This window comes from Salvelinus alpinus, chromosome 2 (assembly GCF_045679555.1).
Source record: "Salvelinus alpinus chromosome 2, SLU_Salpinus.1, whole genome shotgun sequence".
In the NCBI taxonomy this organism is placed as follows: domain Eukaryota; kingdom Metazoa; phylum Chordata; class Actinopteri; order Salmoniformes; family Salmonidae; genus Salvelinus; species Salvelinus alpinus.
Genome location: NC_092087.1, coordinates 76,038,880 through 76,063,996, shown reverse-complemented (window position 1 = coordinate 76,063,996; position 25,117 = coordinate 76,038,880). Strand labels below are relative to the sequence as shown.

The 25,117-nt window shown below is 44.6% G+C and overlaps 1 protein-coding gene across 1 annotated transcript in view; it reads left to right on the top strand.

Moving 5' to 3' along the window:
- The first annotated feature begins 7,185 nt into the window (after window positions 1-7,185).
- LOC139567762 (solute carrier family 2, facilitated glucose transporter member 9-like) overlaps window positions 7,186-25,117 on the top strand; it is a 28,368-nt gene continuing 10,436 nt past the window's right edge. Inside the window, exons 1-5 of the mRNA XM_071389245.1 lie at window positions 7,186-7,334; window positions 14,721-14,819; window positions 18,866-19,026; window positions 22,850-22,974; window positions 23,761-23,906. Coding sequence (XP_071245346.1) covers window positions 7,290-7,334; window positions 14,721-14,819; window positions 18,866-19,026; window positions 22,850-22,974; window positions 23,761-23,906 — 576 coding nt within the window. The 5' untranslated portion in view covers window positions 7,186-7,289. The remainder of the gene's footprint in view (window positions 7,335-14,720; window positions 14,820-18,865; window positions 19,027-22,849; window positions 22,975-23,760; window positions 23,907-25,117) is intronic.

Here is a 25,117-nt window from a genome sequence, read left to right as displayed (position 1 = left end):
AAAAAGGTCTATCCACCGTGTTCTCTCTCTCTCTTTCTCTCTCTCTCTTTCTCTCTCACTCTTTCTCTCTCTTTCACTTTCTCTCTCAGAAAGGTTGTACTTCAGTGGTACAGGGAGCGGCAAATGAGCTAAGTAGTGACCTGATGTTGATTACTGATAAAGACCGCTCTGTATCGCAATGTCTCCTCCATTCACTTACAGTGCATTTGGAAAGTATTCAGACGCCTTCACTTTTTCCACATTTTGTTACATTACAGCCTTATTCTAAAATCAATTAAAGAAACAAATGTCTTCATCAATCTACACACAATACCCCATAATGACAAAGCAACATTTTATAAATGTTTGCAAATGTATAAAATATAAAAAAACAGAAATACCTTATTTACATAAGTATTCAGACCCTTTGCTATGAGACTCAAAATTCAGCTCAGGTGCATCCTGTTTCCATTTATCATTCTTGAGATGTTTCTACAACTTGATTGGAGTCCACCTGTTGTCAATTCAATTGATTGGACATGATTTGGAAAGGCACACACCTGTCTATATAAGGTCCCACAGTTGGTAGTGCACGTCAGAGCAAAAACCAAGCCATGAGGTCAAAGGAATTGTCCGTAGAACTCCAAGACAGGACTGTGTCGAGGCACAGATCTGGGGAAGGGCACAAAAAAATGTCTGCAGCATTTAAGGTCACCAAGAACACGGTGGCCTCCATCATTCCTAAATGGAAGAAGTTTGGAACCACCAAAACTCTTCCTAGTGCTGGCCACCCGACCAAATTGAGCAATCGGGGGAGAAGGGCCTTGGTCAGAGAGGTGACCAAGAACCCGATGGTCACTCTGACAGAGATCCAGAGTTCCTCTGTGGAGATGGGGGAACCTTCCAGAAGGACAACCATCTCTGCAGCACCAATCAGGCCTTTATGGTAGAGTGGCCAGACGGAAGCCACTCCTCAGTAAAAGGCACATGATAGCCCGCGTGGAGTTTGCCAAAAGGCACCTAAAGGACTCTAGATTATCTGGTCTAATGAAACCAAGAGTGCCAACCGTCACGTCTGGAGGAAACCAGGCACCGCTCATCACCGGGCCAATACCATCCCTATGATGAAGCACGGAGGTGGCAGCATCATGCTGTGGGGATGTTTTTCAACTCCAGGGACTGGCAGAGTAGTCAGGATCGAGGGAAAGATGAATGGAGCAAAGTACAGAGAGATCCTTGATGAAAACCTGCTACAGAGTGCTCAGGACCTCAGACTGGGGTGAAGCTTCACCTTCCAACAGAACAACAACCCTAAACACACAGCCAAGACAACGCAGAAGTGGCTTTGGGACAAGTCTCTGAATGTCCTTGAGTGGCCCAGCCAGAGCCCGGACTTGAATCCGATTGTCACGACTTCCGCTGAAGTCGGTCCCTCCCCTTGTTCGGGCGGCATTCGGCGGTCGACGTCACCGGCTTTCTAGCTACCGCCGATCCACTTTTCATTTTCCATTTGTTTTGTCTTTGTTTCACACACCTGTTTTCAATCCCACAATCACCTGTTCATTATTTAACCCTCTGTTCCCCCCATGGTTTTTGTGAGTGATTGTTTATTTGTATTTTCGGTCTGTCATGGTGTATGTGGATTTGTTACTTTGTATATTTTACCTTTTGAGTAAAGTACGTTTGATTACTCATATCTGCTGTCCTGCGCCTGACTCTCTACACCAGCTACACCTAGGGCCATTACACCGATCGAACATGTCTGGAGAGACCTGAAAATAGCTGTGCAGCGACGCTCCCCATCCTTTGTCATTATGAGGTATTGTGTGTAGATTGATGAGGCGGGAAAAATTATTTAATCAATTTTATAATAAGGCTGTAATGTAACAAAATGTGGAAAAAGTGAAAGGGTTTGAATACATTCCGAATGCACTGTATACTGTGGAGCTGTGGTGTGGTGGGGGGCTCCAAGCAACATAATAATGCCCTTAACCAACTGACAATTATGTATCAAAGATTGACCAAATCCAAAGATTGCAGCAAAAACTAGCACTCTCTTGACAAACACTGCATTGTCAGAATGTTCAATGTTTTAAGTGTGATTGTGACTTGTACCTAGTTTCCTGTGTGTTCTCTCCTTCTCAAAACTAACAGGATTGACTAAAGTCATAGGCAGCATGTGTAACTCATTGACAGTCCTCACCAATACAGACAATCTAGAGGAGACAGTAGGGAACTGGGGAACCACAAAAAGAACACTTCTGACAAGCATGAAAATACTCACTCACCCAGTAATCCAATTTAGTTATAATGGTGATATACTGCTTATCCCATGACATATTGCTTATCCCATGACAGACCCTAGCTCCTGTCTGATGGAATCTTAGTTATGTTGATTGGGGAAGAAGTACCTTTGACTTCATAAATCTTTTTCTGTGATAAACGGGGCCTCTAGCATTTCGCTACACCCGCAATAACATCTGCTAAATATGTGTATGTGACCAATCAAACTTGATTTGATTCATTTGGATGCTTTCTCAGAAAGTCTGAGTGGACAGGTATTCTGTGGTGGTAGTTGATACTTTTCCCATGGTGTATTCTCCTTCTTAATCCAGTGGTTCCTGATGCATGTGATCTGTATTGTTGTGCTACCATGAAGGACTGGGACTGGGAGAACAATGCTCTAGGGAAGTGGATCAGTATTCATAAAGCGTCTCAGACTAAGAGGGCTGATCTAGGATCAGTTTGGCCTTTTAGATCATAATGAATAAGATGAAAGGGGGGGACCTGATCCTAGATCAGCGCTCCTACTCCCACAGGAGTCGCTGGAGCGCGATGAGACAAGGATATCCCTACCGGCCAAACCCTCCCTAACCCGGACGACGCTAGGCCAATTGTGCGTCGCCCCACGGACCTCCCGGTTGCGGCCGGCTGCGACAGAGCCTGGGCGTGAACCCAGAGACTCTGGTGGCGCAGCTAGCACTGCGATGCAGTGCTCTAGACCACTGCGCCACCCGGGAGGCCTCAGCGCTCCTACTCTGAGACACTTTATCAATACAGCCCACAGGGGCGTGCAGAAAGACTGCTGAAATGAGGAGGAAGTAAAAAGCCTTTGACTTGTTTTCTGACAGTTGTAAACATTGTGCTTCCTTTTCTTCCTGCATCCTCAATATAGCGCTCCAGGGTGAAGTTTCCTCTAGGTGCAGATCTAGGATCAGTTTCCCGTGCCCCAATACTCATCCCCATCCCTGCGACACATCACTATGGCTGTCAGTCAGCCTTGGCACATTTGTTTCATGTGTCGTGCCCCAGCAGGGGAGAAACACCCTCACTAACACACAGACACACACACACACACACAACCCCCCTTCCACTCCACCCCCCGCCTGCACCATGAACAGTGCCCCTATGTTGAAAAGTATAATTGATTTCTCACCACAAAGCAGCATGATGCCACAGACAGTGTACAGTGATGGGAGTCATATGACACAAACCATTTGACCTGAGACAGAGACACAGAGAGAGAGAGCTTGGTGGGATGAAACACGTGCCTGGGGGGCTGCCAAGCCTCATTCCATCCTTCCCTCTGTGAGGATACTGTACTGTTGGGTTACAGTAGGGACAGCAGAGAGAGAGAGAGGGCAATGGAAGGATGATGGAGACTATTTAGGTGGCTGTCTTTGAGACAGATGTGTCTGATTGAGTATCCGTGTGTGTGTTATTATTATTGCTTCTTCAAAACCATCTGAACTGTACTTGGCTAGTACCATGGTATGCACATGGCCAGGCCCTGTGTGTCCTAAATGAGAGCTCTATCTATGCCTCCTGCATACAGTAACACATTTTACATTAGGTTAGCATTTTTAGGATAATGGATCAACAACATAATGTATGTATATTGGAACAACAAAGCTTTTAGGATGAAAACTCTGAAATTGCAGGCCTATGAGAATGGCGACTTAGAAAAGACAAAATAACCGTCCTTACATCTCTTTACATATACTTGATAAAGCGCCTGCTCAATTCATAGCTATGCTGACACCCATTTCCATGTCAAATTGCTCCAATTAGTGCAAATATTAGCTCTGCTCCCTCCACAACCTCACACGAGGTTGACCTGACCGGATGCCTCTCTGAGAACTGTGGAACATGAAATAGTAGAGCTGAGTCATGTGCGACTCGTCCCAGTGAGGTTACTGCGTCCAATGGACACTCAACGGAGGCATCCTGCTGAGAGTCATGAGTGAGGATCTGATTGATTGACTGTCAACAACAGACTGCCCTCGTGAGCAGACCTGAGACGGCTGGTGAGGTGGAGGACGTCAGTAATGCAGGGCTCTCGCTTGGAGGTCGTTGGGTAACAATATGTTTGTTATTGAGTGACTGTGCGAGATAGGGGTTGGAAATCAGCCGTTGCTATTAGACACTAGATTAAGTAAGATCATTTATAAATGAACGAACAAACAAACATACTACTCCTACAAAACAATCCATAAGTGAAACCTTCACAGGTGCTATTGCTGTTGGCTTGAGGGACTAACATCACAGCATAACAAGGTAGAGGTTATGTAGACAGTAGAGCAGGCCATCTCAGCGGGTTTCACTATAGCCTGTTAATGTGACACTTGGACTGACAGCAGACCCTAATGACCTAGTGTGAAGATCTCATGGTGGTGGACCTGTCACTGTCCTAAGACAGTCACAAATATTACATTTGATCTGGCCTCATATCTTTTATGAATAACTGAAGAGGGCGCGTACTGTATTCAGGCCTACTGTTTAAAAAAAGGTCCTACATTGTAGAATAATAGTGAAGACATCACAACTATGAAAAAAAAAAAAAAAAAGTGTTAAACAAATATATATTTTAGATTTTAAATTCTTCAAAGTAGCCACCCTTTGCCTTGATGACAGCTTTGCACACTCTTGGCATTTTCTCAACCAGCTTCTTGAGGTAGTCACCTGGAATGCTTTTCCAATCGTCTTGAAGGAGTTCCCACATATGCTGAGCACTTGTTGACTACTTTTCCTTCACTCTGCGGTCCAACTTATCCCAAACCATCTCAATTGGGTTGAGGTTGGGTGATTGTGGAGGCCAGGTCATCTGATGCAGCACTCCATCACTCTCCTTCTTGGTCAAATAGCCCTTACACAGCCTGGAGGTGTGTTTTTGGTCATTGTCCTGAGGAAAAACAAATGATAGTCCCACTAAGCGCAAACCAGCTGGGATGGCGTATTGCTGCAGAATGCTGTGGTAGCCATGCTGGTTAAGTGTGCTGTGAATTCTAAATAAATCACTGACAGTGTCACGAGCAAAGCACCCCCACACCATCACACCATCACTCCTCTATGCTTCATGGTGGGAACCACACATGCGGAGATCATCTGTTCACCTACTCTGCATCTCACAAAGACATGGCTGTTGGAACCAAAAATCGTAAATTTGGACTGCAGACCAAAGGACAGATTTCCACCGGTCTAATGCCCATTGCTCGGGTTTCTTGGCCCAAGCATGTCTCTTCTTATTATTGGGGTCCTTTAGTAGTGGTTTCTTTGCAGCAATTCAACCATGAAGGCCTGATTCACACAGTCTCCTCTGAACAGTTGATGTTGAGATGTGTCTGTTACTTGACCTCTGTGAAGCATTTATTTGGGCTGCAATCTGAGGTGCAGTTGATTGCCAATTTCTGAGGCTGGTAACTCTACTGAACTTATCCTCTGCAGCAGAGGTAACTCTGGGTCTTCCTTTCCTGTGGCGGTCCTCATGAGAGCTAGTTTCATCATAGCGCTTGATGGTTTTTGCGACTGCACTTGAAGAAACTTTCAAAGTTCTTGAAATGTTCCAGAATGACTGACCTTCATGTCTTAAAGTAATGACGGACTGTTGTTTCTCTTTGCTTATTTGAGCTGTTCTTGCCATAATATGGACTTGGTCATTTAGCAAATAGGGCCATACCAACCCTACCTTGTCACAACACAACTGATTGGCTCAAACGCATTAAGAAGGAAAGAAATTCCACAAATGTACTTTTAACAAGGCACCCCTGTTAATTGAAAAGACTACCTCATGAAGCTGATTTTAGAATCTTAAGAGTGTGCAAAGCTGTCATCAAGGCAAAGTGTGGCTACTTTGAAGAATCTCAAATATAAAACATGTTTTGATTTGTTTAACTCTTTTTTGGTTACTACATGATTCCATATGTGTTTTTTCAAAGTTTGGATATCTTCACTACTATTCTACAATGTAGACAATAGTAAAATAAACAAAAACCCTGCAATGAGTAGGTGTGTCCAAACTTTTGACTGGTACTGTACATGAACTGTGATATACGACTACACTGTTAGGAACACAAGCATTTCGCTACCCCGCAGTAACATCTGCTAAATATGTGTATGTGACCAATAACATTTGATTTAATTTGATACATTAAATGATATGTATAGTAGGCTAGCCTATCTACAATGTTTATGAATCAGTGTGTCACATATACTCCCTCTCCGGCCTCTAGGTCATCAGGCTGCTGATTATCCCACACACCTGTCACCATCGTCTCGCACACCTGTGCCTCATGACACTCACCTGGACTCCATCACCTCCTTGATTATCTTCCCTATATCTGTCACTCCCCTTGGTTCTTTCCTCAGGTGTTATTGACTCCGCTTTCATGTCGGTGTGTTGTTTGTGTTCATTGTTTCTTAAAAAATAAATAAAACACTCACTCCCTGAACTTGCTTTCCGACTCTCAGCGCACTTGTTACAGTGTCTACTGAATGACAATTTGAGAATGATGTATAGCCTAAATATATGAAGGACATTGTAGGTTGTAGGCCTTTAATGTTGGTGATTATTATTTTATTTTTTACAATAATACACTTTAGACTAGCACAAAGCATTTTTGTCCTTTTAGGTCTTTTTTTTCAATGCACTTATGAGTTTTACCTCCAGTCGGTTTTTCTCAGAAGGCTCTTAACACATTAACAGAGGCAAAGCTGATTGAATTCACTATGGTAGTCGCCCTCGCCTTGGAGAGTCACGCTGACAACCATCATGTGATGGCCTGCAGTCCGTCAAGCAGAAACAATGAGGTTGGTTTGCTACTGGGAGGGACCTGTAGGCTTTGTGCTCCGCGGATTGGTGGGCAGAAGCTTTCACAACTTCTCAATTATGTCAGTCATCAAAACCCGCCTCTTTCCACCCAAAATAACATGGATGGAGATGCCTGTGGTATAAAAAGTCTTGTGGGATAAACATTCCTTTCTCTTAAAACCGCACTGAAAACCCGGGGGAGCATTTATTGATGAGTTCATAGATGGCAGAGGAAATGTTATTAGCAGAAGATGGGAAATGTGTGGGGGTAAGTGTTGATCCTGCTTTGATAATTGGCTTATTGATGATTCCTCTAGATTTTTGTCTATTTCATACAAAGACTGACTAGATTTTCTTTCATCACTTTTCTAACAGTTGTGCCTTCTCTACAAGTATATCACTTTTTCCATTTTTATAGGGAATATGAGATACACTACACGCTGGAGATCTAACTGGCTTTCAATATATTTTTGATCCTTAAAAGCATGCTTGCCATTTCCCTTTTATGGAAATATATGGTAGGCTACAAATATGGCTTATATACAGTATGGCTTCCTTTCAGATTTTTTTATTTTTATATTATGGCATGGCAACGTTGTTGGCCTATTGTAGTGGACTTCAAACCCGAGCCCAATACACATTACTGTGCATGTGTTGTTGTCGCCTGCAGTGCATTCTGCTGCGTGGTATGAACCTCTCTGCATTCATCTCTCAGCCAGTGCTTTCAATTCACTAAGGAATGCAGCTCATCTAGACCAGCTAAAGCATCAGAACATCTAAACTGCTGCAACTTGAGCTTATAAGTGGCAACCTTTTCAACGTTTTACTCAGAAAAGGATACCTAGTAACTGGGACTTTTAATGGAAACAAATGTGTTTTTAAGATAGTTAAAGCCTCTTATGAACTTCAATACAAGCCACTGAATCCAGGCTTGTCAGAAGACTAGAGCGACCCATTGGATGTTACAATGCTGCATTGTCTCTTTTCGGCTATTTTCATGTGTGGTTGTCTGTTAGTCTCTCCCGCTGGCCCGTTAAGAAGATTGAATTAGGTTCCCAGGCTAGCCATGCTCCACTATGCTTTTTATTGTTCACCCTAACTTCTCTGAAATCAGGGCCTTGTCTGCCTGTTTGTTTTACGATGATCGCAAGATAGAGGACGCCTCAAATCTACGTGAGTGGTAGGCCCCAAAGTGTTTGACTAATCTTTATAGGCAGTTTAGACAAGGACAGCTTTTGTTCTGGATTGAGCTCCATATCTCATCTATGTTAATACATTGACATCAGGATGGTTTGAGTCTATGAACTCTATACGGAACAAAAAAATGGCCCTGGGTACTTTGTTTACACTCGTCTATTCATTCACTCAATATAAATATGAGTATATCTTGAGCGTTTGTAATCATGTAATAGGCTACTACTGTACACCTGCTGTGGAGTTGTAGCCTGTCATATTCAGATCATTATTTTAGCTCTTGTGCTTCTTATGTGTTCTTGTTGTACTATGCCTCAACCATTCACCCCCATACCTGACTTTCCCAAAAGCAATATGGCAGCTTCTGTTGCTTTCTGCTGTACTCCTGCTGAAGTTTGGTTAGTAGGGTGTAGTTAAATCCTCTCTCAGCTACTGACCCTGTGTACTGGGGGTGTCAGTTAATCTGGCTGTGCTGGAATTCAGCATCTGGACAGGGGCATAAGTTCAGGCAGGACTCCTGACTACTACACCACCCCTAGGAATACAATAACACAGTACTTTTACTTAGCCTAGTATGTCTCAGTTTATGGAGAGCTGTCATGCCCATAGGGGCACAGGGGCACGTGCCCCCTCAGATTTTTCCTGTTTTAAAATGACAAAATATTTTTTGTATTTTTTGTTTTAATTTTGTGGTGTTTCTCTGTAATACTACTAGCTGTCAACTTTACATTTAGATTACATTTTTTAAATTGAACTGTCAAGTTTGTCCATAACCAATTCTAGATGTTTATAGTTTTTACAACTATCTGTAGTGTGATTTAAAAAAAAAAATGTTTGTACTTTTCCTCAAGCCTTTTCTTGCTACACCAGGTTGGGAAAAAACGAACAAATGAAAACGTGTACAGTAATTCTGTATTTGGCAGGTGGTAGCTGAGTAGCTTCCAACTGATTCGAGGGTTGGACCATTTCCAGCAGGCTGAATAACCAGGGCTGTATTCATTCAGGCATGCAACAGTTTAATAATAAAAACGTTTTGCAACCGAAAAAGAAAACAAGTATTCTTATTGGACAAGTCCAGGTTGTCCCTCCCTTTTTCAATCCATTATCTTCTGTTTAGTGCCCAATGAACATGACCCAGGTCCGGCCAAGGTCCAGTACAGTACAGCTCTCCTTGTCCCAGACAGTATCCAACCCATACCCTATTTATGATGTATTAAACGCTTGTACATGCGAAATCATGTACTAATCTCATAATTCCATACTAATCCGGCCACAGATAGAAGAATTGAAATGAACCATTTCAGACTCTGACACCCTTATACACTATGCTGTCATTGTATAGTGGCACTAATCTCGGCACCCAAATCTTGCAAGCCAGCCAGCTACTCGATTTGTCACAAGTCTGTCACAAGGCTATAGCGACACATTTTGTGGCAGCGGTTGTTGTCAAAGTAGCCTAGTAACAGTAAAAGTTGTATACTTCACTTAATAATTGCAGATATGTTTATCCAGAACAGATCTATGACATGTAACCTACAGTTTAATGCTTATAATATCAATAATACTATACTGTAAGTGTGGAAGTGTAGCTACATTCAGGTCAGCTTCCCTATGAAAACTGGTTCTGTACATCACAGAAAGCTGTTATGTTGACAGGTTGATTTTAAATCATCATTAAGCATAATGAACTATGGTTATGTATGTTTTCTATTGAAATGCCCAATGACCTGTTTCGTTGTATTTACTGTCACAGTTTGTACTGTTCTCTCCAACACTTAACACATGCGCCTACACCACATGACTCCATTAATGAAACGATCATAGATATATTGGTCAGAAATTGGTCAGAAATTGTGCTATCTAGAACATAAAATGCTTATTCTGCTGTCCCCATTGGAGAACCCTTTGAAGAACCCCTTTTGGTTCCATTTAGAACCCTTTTGGGCTCCATGTAGGACCCTTTCCACAGAGGGGTCTACATGGAACCCAAAACGGTTCTACCTGGAACCAAAAAGGGTTATCCTATTGGGACAGCCAAATAATATTTTTGGATCCCTTTTTTCTAAGAGTGTTTTTAGGACCCTGAGGTTTACCTGATAATCTGTAACTAGGGCCCAGTTTTACCTGATAACCTGTAACTAGGGCCCAGTTTTACCTGATAACCTGTAACTAGGGCCCAGTTTTACCTGATAACCTGTAATCAGGGCTAGGTTTTACCTGATAACCTGTAATCAGGGCTAGGTTTTACCTGATAACCTGTAAATCGGGGCTAGGTTTGACCTGATAACCTGTAATCGGGGCTAGGTTTGATCTGATAACCTGTAATCAGGGCTAGGTTTGACCTGATAACCTGTAATCAGGGCTAGGTTTGACCGGATAACCTGTAATCAGGGCTAGGTTTGACCGGATAACCTGTAATCAGGGCTAGGTTTGACCCGATAACCTGTAATCAGGGCTTGGTTTGACCCGATAACCTGTAATCAGGGCTAGGTTTGACCCGATAACCTGTAATCAGGGCTAGGTTTGACCCGATAACCTGTAATCAGGGCTAGGTTTGACCCGATAACCTGTAATCAGGGCTTGGTTTGACCCGATAACCTGTAATCAGGGCTAGGTTTGACCCGATAACCTGTAATCAGGGCTAGGTTTGACCCGATAACCTGTAATCAGGGCTAGGTTTGACCCGATAACCTGTAACTAGGGCTAGGTTTGACCCGATAACCTGTAACTAGGGCTAGGTTTGACCCGATAACCTGTAACTAGGGCCCGGTTTGACCCGATAACCTGTAACTTGTAACGGCGGTCCTCCTCCTCTTCATCCGAAGAGGAGGAGCAGGGATTGAACCAAGGTGCAGCGCGTTGAAATGACATGAATGATTTATTAAATAAACAAAACGAACAAACACGAAAACGAACTATACTTGAAAATGATACAAAATAACAAAACGAAAGTAGACAGACCTGAACAACGAACTTACATACAACGTGAAGAACGAAATGAACAGGAACAGACTACATGAAATGAACAAACCGTAAACAGTCCCGTATGGTGCAAACATCGACACAGACACAGGAGACAACCACCCACCAACAAACACTGTGAACAGCCTACCTAAATATGACTCTCAATTAGAGGAACGCCAAACACCTGCCTCCAATTGAGAGCCATACCAGGCAACCCTAAACCAACATAGAAACAGATAACATAGAATGCCCACCCAAACTCACGTCCTGACCAACTAACACACAAAACTAAACAGAAAACAGGTCAGGAACGTGACATAACCCCCCCCTCAAGATGCGTACTCCGAACGCATCACCAAAAAGTCCAGGGGAGGGTCTGGGTGGGCATCTGACCACGGTGGTGGCTTAGGCTCCGGGCGTGGTTCCCACCCCACCATAATCAATCCCCGCTTCCTTAGCCTCCCCACAATGACCACCCTCCAAATAACCCCACCTAAATTTAGGGGCAACACCAGAATCAAGGACAGCTCTGGGACAAGGTAGTTCAGGACATAGGGATAGCTCAGGACAGAGGGATAGCTTAGGAGAGAGAGGTAGCTCAGGATAAAGAGGTAGCTCAGGATAGAGGGGCAACTCCGGACTGAAGGGCAGCTCCGGACAGAGAGACAGCTCTGGACTGAGGGGCAGTTCTGAATTACTAGCCGCTTCTGGCTGAGGGACAGCTCATGGCTGACTGACGGCTCTGGACGCTCATGGCAGGCTGACGGCTCTGGACGCTCATGGCAGGCTGACGGCTCTGGACGCTCATGGCAGGCTGACGGCTCTGGACGCTCATGGCAGGCTGACGGCTCTGGACGCTCATGGCAGGCTGACGGCTCTGGACGCTCATGGCTGGCTGACGGCTCTGGACGCTCATGGCTGGCTGACGGCTCTGGCTGCTCATGGCTCTCTGACGGCTCTGGCTGCTCATGGCTCTCTGACGGCTCTGGCTGCTCATGGCTCTCTGACGGCTCTGGCTGCTCATGGCTCTCTGACGGCTCTGGCTGCTCATGGCAGGTTGACGGCTCTGGACGCTCATGGCAGGTTGACGGCTCTGGCTGCTCATGGCTCGCTGACGGCTCTGGCTGCTCATGGCTCGCTGACGGCTCTGGCTGCTCATGGCTCGCTGACGGCTCTGGCAGATCCTGTCTGGCTGGCGGCTCTGGCAGATCCTGTCTGGCTGGCGGCTCTGGCAGATCCTGTCTGGCTGGCGGCTCTGGCAGATCCTGTCTGGCTGGCGGCTCTGGCAGATCCTGTCTGGTTGGCGGCTCTGGCAGATCCTGTCTGGTTGGCGGCTCTGGCAGACCCTGTCTGACGGGCGGCTCTAGCGGCTCCTGTCTGGCGGGCGGCTCTAGCGGCTCCTGTCTGGCGGACGGCTCTGTAGGCTCATGGCAGACGGGCGGCTTTGCAGGCTCATTGCAGACGGGCGGCTCAGACGGCGCTGGGGAGACGGATGGCTCAGACGGCGCTGGGGAGACGGATGGCTCAGATGGCGCTGGGGAGACGGATGGCTCAGATGGCGCTGGGGAGACGGATGGCTCAGATGGCGCTGGGGAGACGGATGGCTCAGATGGCGCTGGGGAGACGGATGGCTCTGGCCGGATAAGGCGCACTGTAGACCTGGTGCGTGGTGCCGGAACTGGAGGCACGGGGCTAAGGACACGCACCTTCATACTAGTGCGGAGAGCAGGGACAGGGCACACTGTATTCTCAAAGCCCACTCTATAACTGATGCGTGGTACCGGCACTGGTGACACCGGGCTGAGGACAAGCACATCAGGATTAGTAGGGGGAGAAGATACAGTGTGTACAGGGCTCTGGAGACGCACTGGTAGCTTAGTGCGTGGGGCCGGAACTGGAGGCACCGAACTGGATACACGCACTACAGAGAGAGTGCATGGAGGAGGAACAGGGCTCAGGAGACGCACTGGTAGCCTAGTGCGTAGTGTAGGCACTGTAGGTACTAGGCTGGGGCGGGGAGGTGGCGCCGGAAATACCGGACCGTGCAGGCGTACTGGCTCTCTTGAGCATTGAGCCTGCCCAAACTTACCTGGTTGAATGCTCCCGGTCGCCCGCCCAGTGCGGGGAGGTGGAATAACCCGCACCGGGCTGTGTAGGCGAACCGGGGAAACCATGCGTAAGGCAGGTGCCATGTATGCCGGCCCGAGGAGACGCACTGGAGACCAGACGCGTTGAGCCGGCCTCATGACACCTGGCTCAATGCCCAATCTAGCCCTACCAGTGCGGGGAGGTGGAATAACCCGCACCGGGCTATGCACACGTACAGGAGACACCGTGCGCTCTACTGCGTAACACGGTGTCTGCCCGTACTCCCGCTCTCCACGGTTAGCCTGGGAAGTGGGCGCAGGTCTCCTACCTGCCCTTCGCCCACTACCCCTTAGCCCCCCCCCCAAGAAATTTTTGGGAGTTACTCACGGGCTTTTCGGGCTTCCGTGCAAGACGCGTCCCCTCATAACGCCGGTTCCTCTCTCTATTTTCCTCCGCTCTCCGAGCTGCCTCCAGCTGTTCCCATGGACGGTGATTTACTTTAGCCCATGGTCCTTCTCCGTTAAATATTTGCTCCCAACTCCACAAGTCCTGTATACTTGCCCGTTGCTCCAAATTACGCTGCTTGGCTCTGGATTGGTGGGTGGTTCTGTAACGGCGGTCCTCCTCCTCTTCATCCGAAGAGGAGGAGCAGGGATTGAACCAAGGTGCAGCGCGTTGAAATGACATGAATGATTTATTAAATAAACAAAACGAACAAACACGAAAACGAACTATACTTGAAAATGATACAAAATAACAAAACGAAAGTAGACAGACCTGAACAACGAACTTACATACAACGTGAAGAACGAAATGAACAGGAACAGACTACATGAAATGAACAAACCGTAAACAGTCCCGTATGGTGCAAACATCGACACAGACACAGGAGACAACCACCCACCAACAAACACTGTGAACAGCCTACCTAAATATGACTCTCAATTAGAGGAACGCCAAACACCTGCCTCCAATTGAGAGCCATACCAGGCAACCCTAAACCAACATAGAAACAGATAACATAGAATGCCCACCCAAACTCACGTCCTGACCAACTAACACACAAAACTAAACAGAAAACAGGTCAGGAACGTGACATAACTAGGGCACGGTTTTACCCGATAACCTGTAACCATGGCACAGTTTTACCTGATAACCTGTAACCAGGGCCTAGGGATTTTCCTGGTCAGTATATGTGCTCAGAAAAAACCCTGGGCCCTGGTCATATTTTATGATAAAATTGTTTCTCATCAGGTTTTGCAGTGTTCCTACTTCCTACAGGTGTAGGATCTTAATTTGACCAGTTTCTCACAGCAGGAAAATAATCCTGGAGCAACAGGATGATCAAATGAAGACCCTACACCTGTACAGCATCTCCTAATGTTGTGTCGTCTTTTCCTTCCTCTAGTCTCTCACCAAGTCGCTGCTGGCCGTGGCTTTCCTGGCCTCGTTCGGTAGCTCCATGCTCTATGGCTACAACCTGGCTGTCGTCAACTCTCCTGCAGAGGTAGGAGGCACCACAGTAACATCTCTATGCAATTAGACACTGCAGGCCTACATGCACTGAAATGGTTGTGAACAGGGAAATATACAATTTCAGTGAGATACATACAGTCAACAGGAATAGGCCTATTGTGAATATACAGACTCCATGACCGGACCTATCCTTTTTATAAGTACATATGTACTGCAGTTAGTGGACTATAACATAGGAGCTACACAAACTAAGACACCATATGTATTGTATTAGTTTACCACCATGCGTATTCTGTTCACGCTGTGTTACTACTCTCCTCGCATCTAGAGTCATGGGAGTAGTGTGAAATTGCTGATCTGGGGTCATTTTTGCATTTCCCCCACTACTGGTTAACGTTTACATTAGGGGAGGGGAAGCTGATCCTACGTCTGTACCCAGGGGAAACTTCACCCGTGAGCCGAGCCATGAGTCTTGTTGCCTGATTTCCCGGTTGTGGTCGATTTGTTTTGACCTGGATGGTTGAACCGGTTCAGTGTGAACTGTGTCAATTCAGTCAGCCTCACATTAGACCGTGTTATTTCCACAATGGGAACGGTTGACGTTGTAAGGCCTGCTACTGCAGAGCATTTCCATCTTAGACTTGGATAGGGATCTTATAAGCTAAATTGATTTGTCTACAGGAGACAAAATGGTATCATAAAAACATAACACACAATGGCCATTGACGTATACTTCCATAGACAATATAATCGCACATTTCTACAGCAATTATTGGTATCTGAAGTTGAATCAGCCCAGTGTCTCTGGGTTAGAGATGAGTATGCCGTGTCTCTTGTCTAACTCCCATTAGACAGCTCTGCAAGCGCTATGTCAAAATACGTTTGTTACCAAATATGGTGTTTTGCTGAGCAACTATTTTAATGTACTCCCGTTACGGCCAGTATGTTAGAAAAAAAAGGTCTAAGTAAAATTGTACTACAAAATTTTCGGCACCTCCAATTTATTCAGCTGACTTCTGACTTCTGCATCGCATTAATTAGTGATTGGAGGTGCCGAATAGGCATTTTTTTTCTCGGTTGCTTGTACATGAAAAAAATAGATATGTTTTATTGTTACACACCGGATAGGTGCAGTGAATAATTTTTTTACAGGGTCAGTCATAGTAGATTTTCACCTTTTCGGCTCGGGTATTACAACCAGCGACCTTTTGGTTACTGGCCCAACGCTCAAACTGCTAGGCTACCCACCGCTGGCCGCTTGCAGAGCTGTCTAATGGGAGTTTGAATCGGAGCTTCCTGGGCGTTAAAGAAGAGACGCATCATACTCATCTCTAATAACATGGAACCCAAACCGGCTGCACGCGTGCGCCATCGTGCATACATTTATTTTGTCCCCCTACACCAAACGCGGTCACGACACGCAGGTTAAAATATCAAAACAAACTCTGAACCAATTACATTAATTTGGGGACAGGTCGAAAAGCATTAAACATGTATGGCAATTTAGCTAGTTAGCTTGCACTTGCTAGCTAATTTGTCCTATTTAGCTAGCTTGCTGTTGCTAGCTAATTTGTCCTGGGATATAAACATTGAGTTGTTATTTTACCTGAACTGCACAAGGGCCTCTACTCCGACAAAATTAATCCACACATAAAACGGGCAACCGAATCGTTTCTAGTCATCTCTCCTCCTTCCAGGCTTTTTCTTCGTTGAACTTATATGGTGATCGGCATCTAAACGTTCATAGTATTACCACGACTACCGGCAAAACAGTTCGTCTTTCTATCACCCACGTGGGTATAACCAATGAGGAGATGGCACGTGGGTACCTGCTTCTATAAACCAATGAGGATATGGGAGATGCAGGACTTTCAGCGCGATCTATGTCAGAAATAGAAAGGAGTTCTATTTTAGCCCTTGGCATCGCAGACGCTCGTTGGAGCGCGCGAGCAGTGTGGGTGCAATAATTGAATAACATGGATTTCTAAATGTATTTTGCGACGCTCGCGCACGCGAAGTGTCTGGTCTGGTCAGCATGTAACCCAGACACTGGGGCAAATCAGGCCGTACATGACGCATGGTAAAAGGAGTGAAAATGCTACCCTCCCTGTCTCATGGATACCTGATGTTACTGTTCTTGTGGTTGATGATGATGATGATGATGATGAAGAGGATGGGGATGATGATGATGACAGGGTTGTTTTCTTTAGTGATGGATATTGCAATGTTTTTCATTTCAATTCCATTGTCAAATCTGTCCACGCCCTCTTCTTACAACCATTTTAGGAATGTTTATCGATTACATCCCTGTCACACAATCCCTTGCTCCAATTGTTGGTTCCCTCCTTTTATTGTCCTTGCTTCAAATTCCCCAGTGGACATACAGTATAATTCGAAATTTGCACGGCTCCAAAACACAACCTAGTCTTTCACATCTGGAAAACAAGCAGGAAAAACTGGCCGACACTTCACCAAAAAATCGGTGGCAATTTTTTGGCACTAATGTGGAAGTCAGGTGGGGAATCAGGACCATTAATGACCCTCCTTCCTGCCAAATGGGTTGTCACGAGACTGTAGTGTCTATTCACAGACCTGGGTTCAAATCCGATTTGAAATCTTTCAAATACTTTGCCCGCTTGTTTTAGTCTACCCGGATTGTCGGATGAGTGAGTTTAGCACTTTTGTAACTATCCTATTGGTTCCATTGTGCCAGGCAAGCTCAATCAAGCCCAGCTTACGTGTTTGAAATGATTTCCAATAGTATTTGAACCCAGGTCTGTCTCTTCCACTGAGAGAGTTGTATTCTGCTGCTCTGTTTCAGCTAAGGCTAGAGAGAGGCAGAGGGAAGAAGATGAATTAATTACATAATAGTAACACCACGCTGATTCAGAGACAATAACGTCATTAGAGAAGGAGAGAGGCCAGTATTAGAAAAAGAGAACAGGAAAGGAGGTGCATAGCCAGGTGTACAGTGCATTCGGGAAGTATTCAGACCCCTTGGCTTTTTCCACATTTTGTTACGTTACAGCCTTATTCTAAAATGGATTAAATAAATACAAATTCTCATCAATCTACACACAATACCCCATCATGACAAAGCAAAAACTGGTTTTTAGAAATGTATTAAAAATAAAAACAGATATACCTTATTTTCATAAGTATTCAGACACTTTACTCAGTATGTTGTTGAAGCACCTTTGGCAGCGATTACACCCTTGAGTCTTTTGTGGTGCTGTATCATAACAAAATGTGGAAAAAGTGAAGGGGTCTGAATACTTTCCGAATGCACTGTATGTGCCTGCACTGAAATTGAGTGAAAATAGATTTTCCTTCATAATCTCTCTTAAAAGGGAACGGAAACGCTACAGACAAATGTAACGATGCCAAAAGACACACATGTAAATAGTTAGAAAATAAAAGCCTGGCTATTGTCTGTTGATCCCATCACTTCTAGACTAGTGTCTTGATATGACTTCCTTATCTACATTCTACCCTTTCTCCTCCTCGCCTTCCTCAGTACATAGAAGCTGTTTTTCAGTCTATCTCAAGGCCATCAGACTGCTAAACAGCAATCACTAACTCAGAGAGGCTGCTGCCTACTTTGAGAACCAATCACTGGCCACTTTAATAAATGGATCACTAGTCACTTTAAACAATGTCACTCTAAATAATGCCACTTTAATAATGTTTACATATCTTACATTACTTATATCACATGTATATACTGTATTTGATAACCATCTATTGCACCTTGCCTATGCCGCTCGGACATCGCTCATCCCTATACTTATATGTACATATTCTCATTCACCCCTTTAGATTTGTGTGTATTAGGTAGTTGTTGGAGAATTGTTAGAATACTCGTTAGATATTACTGCACTGTCGGAACTAGAAGTACAAGCATCTCGCTACACTCGCATTAACATCTGCTAACCATGTGTATGTGACCAATAACATTTGATTTGATAAAGCAGCTTTACAACCAGACAATGGTGTCTGCTTCTAGCAATTTCTTCTGACTTGACATGGTATCTACGGTATGTTTGACTCTTCCTCCCTCTCATCCTCCTCTCCCAGTACATCAAGGCATTCTATAACCAGACGATGGTAGCAAGGAACGGAAAGGGCCTGGACGACAAGAAGCTTACGTTGTTCTACTCTGTCACCGTGTCTGTGTTTGCCATCGGGGGCATGGTGGGCAGCCTCATGGTGGGCATACTAGTCACCAGATTTGGAAGGTAAGACTTAGCCCCAAGTCTTAGACTTGCCCCTCCAGCCATAATTGACATAACGCCACTGACATACGCCACTGACATACGCCACTGACATAACGTCATTGACATAATAAAAAGCACGAGCTGGCGCACACCCAGAGAAAAGGATTTAGCGTAGAGGTGCTGACAGAGAATAAGCTGTTAAACTGTAAGCTATGAAAATAAAGAGAGTTGAACAGTCCATATATATAACTTCCCAGTCATTTATTTGGTTAAAAAAACTACCAACGTTGCGGCATCACTGTGCCTTCTTCAGGGTAATGTCATGAATGCTTGAACCAGGTTATGTAGACAAACAGTGCAATTGCGTGGTCACAATATTGAGGATAGCTTCATGAGATCTGACCTGCCCCCTGAGCCCACTCAGCCACTCTTCACACCCATTCCACATGGGAACTACAAACGTGGCTCATGCGCACAGTGCAATAGCACTACAAAAACATCCTTCTTCAGACACCCACATATGTCAAAAAATCCCTGTTAGGGGTATCATCTCATGCAAGACAAAGGGAGTAATCCATCTCATCACCTGTACATGTGGGAAAGCCTACAAAGGGAGACAGGATATCCTGTCTAAAAACATTGACCCCTAGTGGTCTGAATATTGACTTTGATCTCAGGCCCTTCTTATGACCAATGATATTGTCTGTGAACAGGTCTTGTAAATGAATGCATTCTTTCTACAGCTTATCGGAGTACACCCTATATGTTCCCTCTGTTGATGATACTTATTGTGCATTATGGTTGAACCAAAAGAATACATGTCACAAAAACATTGAGTGAAATTGGAAATATTTAAATATATGGGTGACATTAAATGAAACGATGTATGTTGATGCTAATGTTATGCTAATGATAACAATTAAATAATATATTCAATAAGCTGTGGGCTATTGTCTTTTAACAGTTTCGCTCAATTCATTCTGATCAACCTAGCAATTACGACACACCCCTCACTATTGTCATTGGTTGCACTAATTGCACTGTTTGTCTACATAACCGAGTTTAAGCATTCATGACATTACCCTGAAGAAGGCACAGTGAATGCCCAAAACTTTGGTGTGTTTTTACCCAATCAATTACTGGGAGGTTATACATATGGAGTGTGCGACTCTCTTTGTTTTTATAACGTCATTGACATAACGTCATTGACATAACATCATTGACTGATCAGTAAACAACTAAATGACAGTCACATTTGTCTCTGACCACTCTTGTTGGTGCAAGTGCCTGACAATGTCTACACCCCCTTGAACTTTTTTCACATTTTGCTGCCTTAAAATTCTATCTAAAAAGGGATTGAAATATACACTGCTCAAAAAAATAAAGGGAACATTAAAATAACACATCCTAGATCTGAATGAATGAAATATTCTTATTAAATACTTTTTTCTTTACATAGTTGAATGTGTTGACAACAAAATCACACAAAAATTATCAATGGAAATCAAATTTATCAACCCATGGAGGTCTGGATTTGGAGTCACACTTAAAATTAAAGTGGAAAACCACACTAAAGGCTGATCCAACTTTGATGTAATGTCCTTAAAACAAGTCAAAATGAGGCTCAGTAGTGTGTGTGGCCTCCACGTGCCTGTATGACCTCCCTACAACGTCTGGGCATGCTCCTGATGAGGTGGCGGATGGTCTCCTGAGGCATCTCCTCCCAGACCTGGACTAAAGCATCCGCCAACTCCTGGACAGTCTGTGGTGCAACGTGGCGTTGGTGGATGGAGCGAGACATGATGTCCCAGATGTGCTCAATTGGATTCAGGTCTGGGGAACGGGCGGGCCAGTCCATAGCATCAATGCCTTCCTCTTGCAGGAACTGCTGACACACTCCAGCCACATGAGGTCTAGCATTGTCTTGCATTAGGAGGAACCCAGGGCCAACCGCACCAGCATATGGTCTCACAAGGGGTCTGAGGATCTCATCTCGGTACCTAATGGCAGTCAGGCTACCTCTGGTGAGCACATGGAGGGCTGTGCGGCCCCCCCAAAGAAATGCCACCCCACACCATGACTGACCCACCACCAAACCGGTCATGCTGGAGGATGTTGCAGGCAGCAGAACGTTCTCCACGGCGTCTCCAGACTCTGTTGCGTCTGTCACGTGCTCAGTGTGAACCTGCTTTCATCTGTGAAGAGCACAGGGCGCCAGTGGCGAATTTGCCAATCTTGGTGTTCTCTGGCAAATGCCAAACGTCCTGCACGGTGTTGGGCTGTAAGCACAACCCCCACCTGTGGACGTCGGGCCCTCATACCACCCTCATGGAGTCTGTTTCTGACCGTTTGAGCAGACACATGCACATTTGTGGCCTGCTGGAGGTCATTTTGCAGGGCTCTGGCAGTGCTCCTCCTGCTCAAAGGTGGAGGTAGCGATCCTGCTGCTGGGTTGTTGCCCTCCTACGGCCTCCTCCACGTCTCCTGATGTACTGGCCTGTCTCCTGGTAGCGCCTCCATGCTCTGGACACTACGCTGACAGACACAGCAAACCTTCTTGCCACAGCTTGCATTGATGTGCCATCCTGAATGAGCTGCACTACCTGAGCCACTTGTGTGGGTTGTAGACTCCGTCTCATGCTACCACTAGAGTGAAAGCACCGCCAGCATTCAAAAGTGACCAAAACATCAGCCAGGAAGCATAGGAACTGAGAAGTGGTCTGTGGTCACCACCTGCAGAACCACTCCTTTATTGGGGGTGTCTTGCTAATTGCCTATAATTTTCACCTGTTGTCTATTCCATTTGCACAACAGCATGTGAAATGTATTGTCAATCAGTGTTGCTTCCTAAGTGGACAGTTTGATTTCACAAAAGTGTGATTGACTTGAAGTTACATTGTGTTGTTTAAGTGTTCCCTTTATTTTTTTGAGCAGTGTATATATATTTTCCTACAGATTTACACAGCCTACTCCACATTTTCAAAGTGGAAGAAATGTATAGAACATTCATAAATGGATAGGTCTCCACCCCCCTGAGGTAATACTTGGTGAAAGCACCTTTGGCAGCCATTACAGCTGTGAATCATTTGGAATAAGATTCTGTCAACTTTGCACAACTCTTAGGAGAACATACTGTATATTCATTGTTTTTGGTCAAAATTTCTCAAGCTCATTAAATTTGGTTGGGAATCATTGATGGGCAGCAATATTCAAACCTTGTCTCTGATTTTCAAGTTGTCCTAAGAGTTGTGAAAAGTTGGTAGAACCTTAATGAAAATGATTCACAGCTGTAATGGCTGCCAAATGTCCTTCCACCAAGTATTAAGTCAGGGTGGTGGAGACTTATCCATTTATGATATTTAATATTTTCCTAATTTGGAAAATGTTCTATAACTTTCTTTGACTTTAAAATGTGGAGTAAGTTGTTTAGATGTGTATGGGGGAAAAAAGAATTGAATCGCTTTTTAGATTTCATTTTAAGGCAGCAAAATGTGAAAAAAGTTCAAGGTGTGCATCTTTGCTGCATCAAAGAAAATGCCAAGGTGTTTGAGAGATCCTCGACTGAGAACTGGATTTTGATTAAGATTTTTGCGAAAATGGGGAAAAGAGAAGTCAATGGAAAACTGGTCCAACATCTAAAACTATTGATTTACACTGTAGAAAATGATATATGTTGGAAATCATTCAGACATTTATGCATACTTAGGCTACATCTCTTTGTGTTACGAAAGTCTTACATTTAAAATCGGTGTTTTGAGGATATTGGACTTCCAGTACGTTGAAGCCAATGGTTTGTTTAAGGTTTGTACAAGCTTTCTCAGGCTGATTGTTCTGCTGTCTACAGGAAAGGGACCCTGGTGAGAATCACATGTCTGGTGTTTATAGCTGGAGCCTTCATGGGCTTCAGCAGGACCTTTGGCTCTCCAGAGATGATCATTGTTGGACGCTTCATCACAGGGGTACACTCAGGTAATGCAATAACAGAGAATAATACCATTATGTCCTACCGTCCTTAACATGTTCAGTAAGGATTAGGAAACACTATTTGAGTGGGTAATCATAAGGCATTCATAGCACATACTGTACGTAACTTGACACCTGACGCAAGTACTCTCTCTCTCTCTGTCTCTCTCTCTACCGCACCTGCTGTCTCAACCTCTGAATGCTCGGCTATGAAAAGCCAACTGACATTTACTCCTGAGGTGCTGATCTGTTGCACCTTCTATAACCACCGTGGTTATTATTTGACCCTGGTGGTCATCTAAGAACGTTTGAACATCTTGAAGAACGATCTAGCCATAATGGCCATGTATTCTTATAATCTCCATCTGGCACAGCCAGAAGAGGACTGGTCACCCCTCAGAGCCTGGTTTCCCTCTCGGTTCCTGCATTTCTAGGGAGTTTTACCTAGCCACCGTGCTTCTACATCTGCATTGCTTGCTTTTTGGAGTTTTAGGCTTGGTTTCTGCTGATGTAAAGGGCTTTAAATAAATACATTTGATGTATGCATTTCTGTGTGTTGTGTTTTACTTATCTGAATGAATCAGGGCTTCTTTCTGTTGCTCTACAACACATTATCAGCTCTTAACCTTACAGCTAGCATTGTTACTGATAACTGCTAATGCTGAATCTGATCTGTGTAATGTCCATACCCCCCTCCCTCCAGGTATCTCTCTGAGTGTGATACCTATGTACCTGGGGGAGATAGCACCTAAGAACCTCTATGACCTCTCACCTCTGTTCCCCTCCTACCAGGTATCTCTCTGTGTGTGGTGCCAATGTATCTTGGGGAGATAGCACCTAAGAACCTGCGAGGCTTCCTGGGCCTCGTGCCTAGCATCTTTATCTGTCTAGGAGTCTTCATCGCTCAGATCCTGGGGCTACATGAACTACTGGGAAAGGTGCAGTAAAATCTTATCCTTAATATCTTAGTTCATAGTTAATCTTCTTTGTTGGTCTTTTCTTTGGCGTAAATAGATAAAGAACTTTTGGTGAGGTAAAGACAAATTAAACGTAACCTCTTAAACTCTGGTGGCATTTTCTAAACACCGCATAATATTGTATACTACCCTCATAAAGTGCATTTCGGTTTCCAAACTATAAGTCCTACAAACACATGTTTAGTACTGTTTACAAAGGTAAGAACTGTGGGATTCTGATAAAGGTGAAAAAAAGGTGACTAAAACAGAGCCCGAAATGCAGCAGGCCTAAACCCCTTGAAATGTAAATTTTATTTATTTTGTTATTAACGTGGGGGAATGGGGAATAAGACATTTTTAAAGTCTAGGTTTGAAATAAAAAATGTCACCAATTACTGTTCCCCAAAAATATGTATATATTTTACTCTAAACATGCACACATTTCCATAGGAACACAGCCATTTTAAAAGCGTAGGACTTGCGCCTTCATTTTTTGTATTACAGGAATTATATGCATATGAAGGGAAAGATGAAGTCTCTACCTATCCATTGATGTAAATATATCCCCTGTCTGATTCCTAGTTCGTCCACTAGACACGACATGACGTCTCATGGCCACGTGAAACCAGTTGCGTCTGGTTAGGGTAGTGAGTCACTGTTCCAAAATGGCTGACCGGATTTTCAAATCTGACATCATCAAAAATAAGACACAAACAAACGTATTATCCCATTCACTTTTCCGATTGTAAATGAGTGAGAGTTTAAGGATGCACGTGGAGGATGCAGGTAATGTGGATAGACAAAGAAATTCATTACTTAACTTTTTTTTTTATTACCCCCTTTTCTCCCCAATTTTCGTGGTATCCAATTGCTAGTAGTTACTATCTTGTCTCATCGCTACAACTCCCGTACGGGCTCGGGAGAGACGAAGGTCGAAAGCCATGCGTCCTCCGAAACACAACCCAACCAAGCCGCACTGCTTCTTAACACAGCGCGCCTCCAACCCGGAAGCCAGCCGCACCAATGTGTCGGAGGAAACACCTTGCACCTGGCCCCCTTGGTTAGTGTGCACTGCGCCCGGCCCGCCACAGGAGTCGCTGGTGCGCGATGAGACAAGGATATCCCTACCGGCCAAACACTCCCTAACCCGGACGACGCTAGGCCAATTGTGCGTTGCCCCACGGACCTCCCGG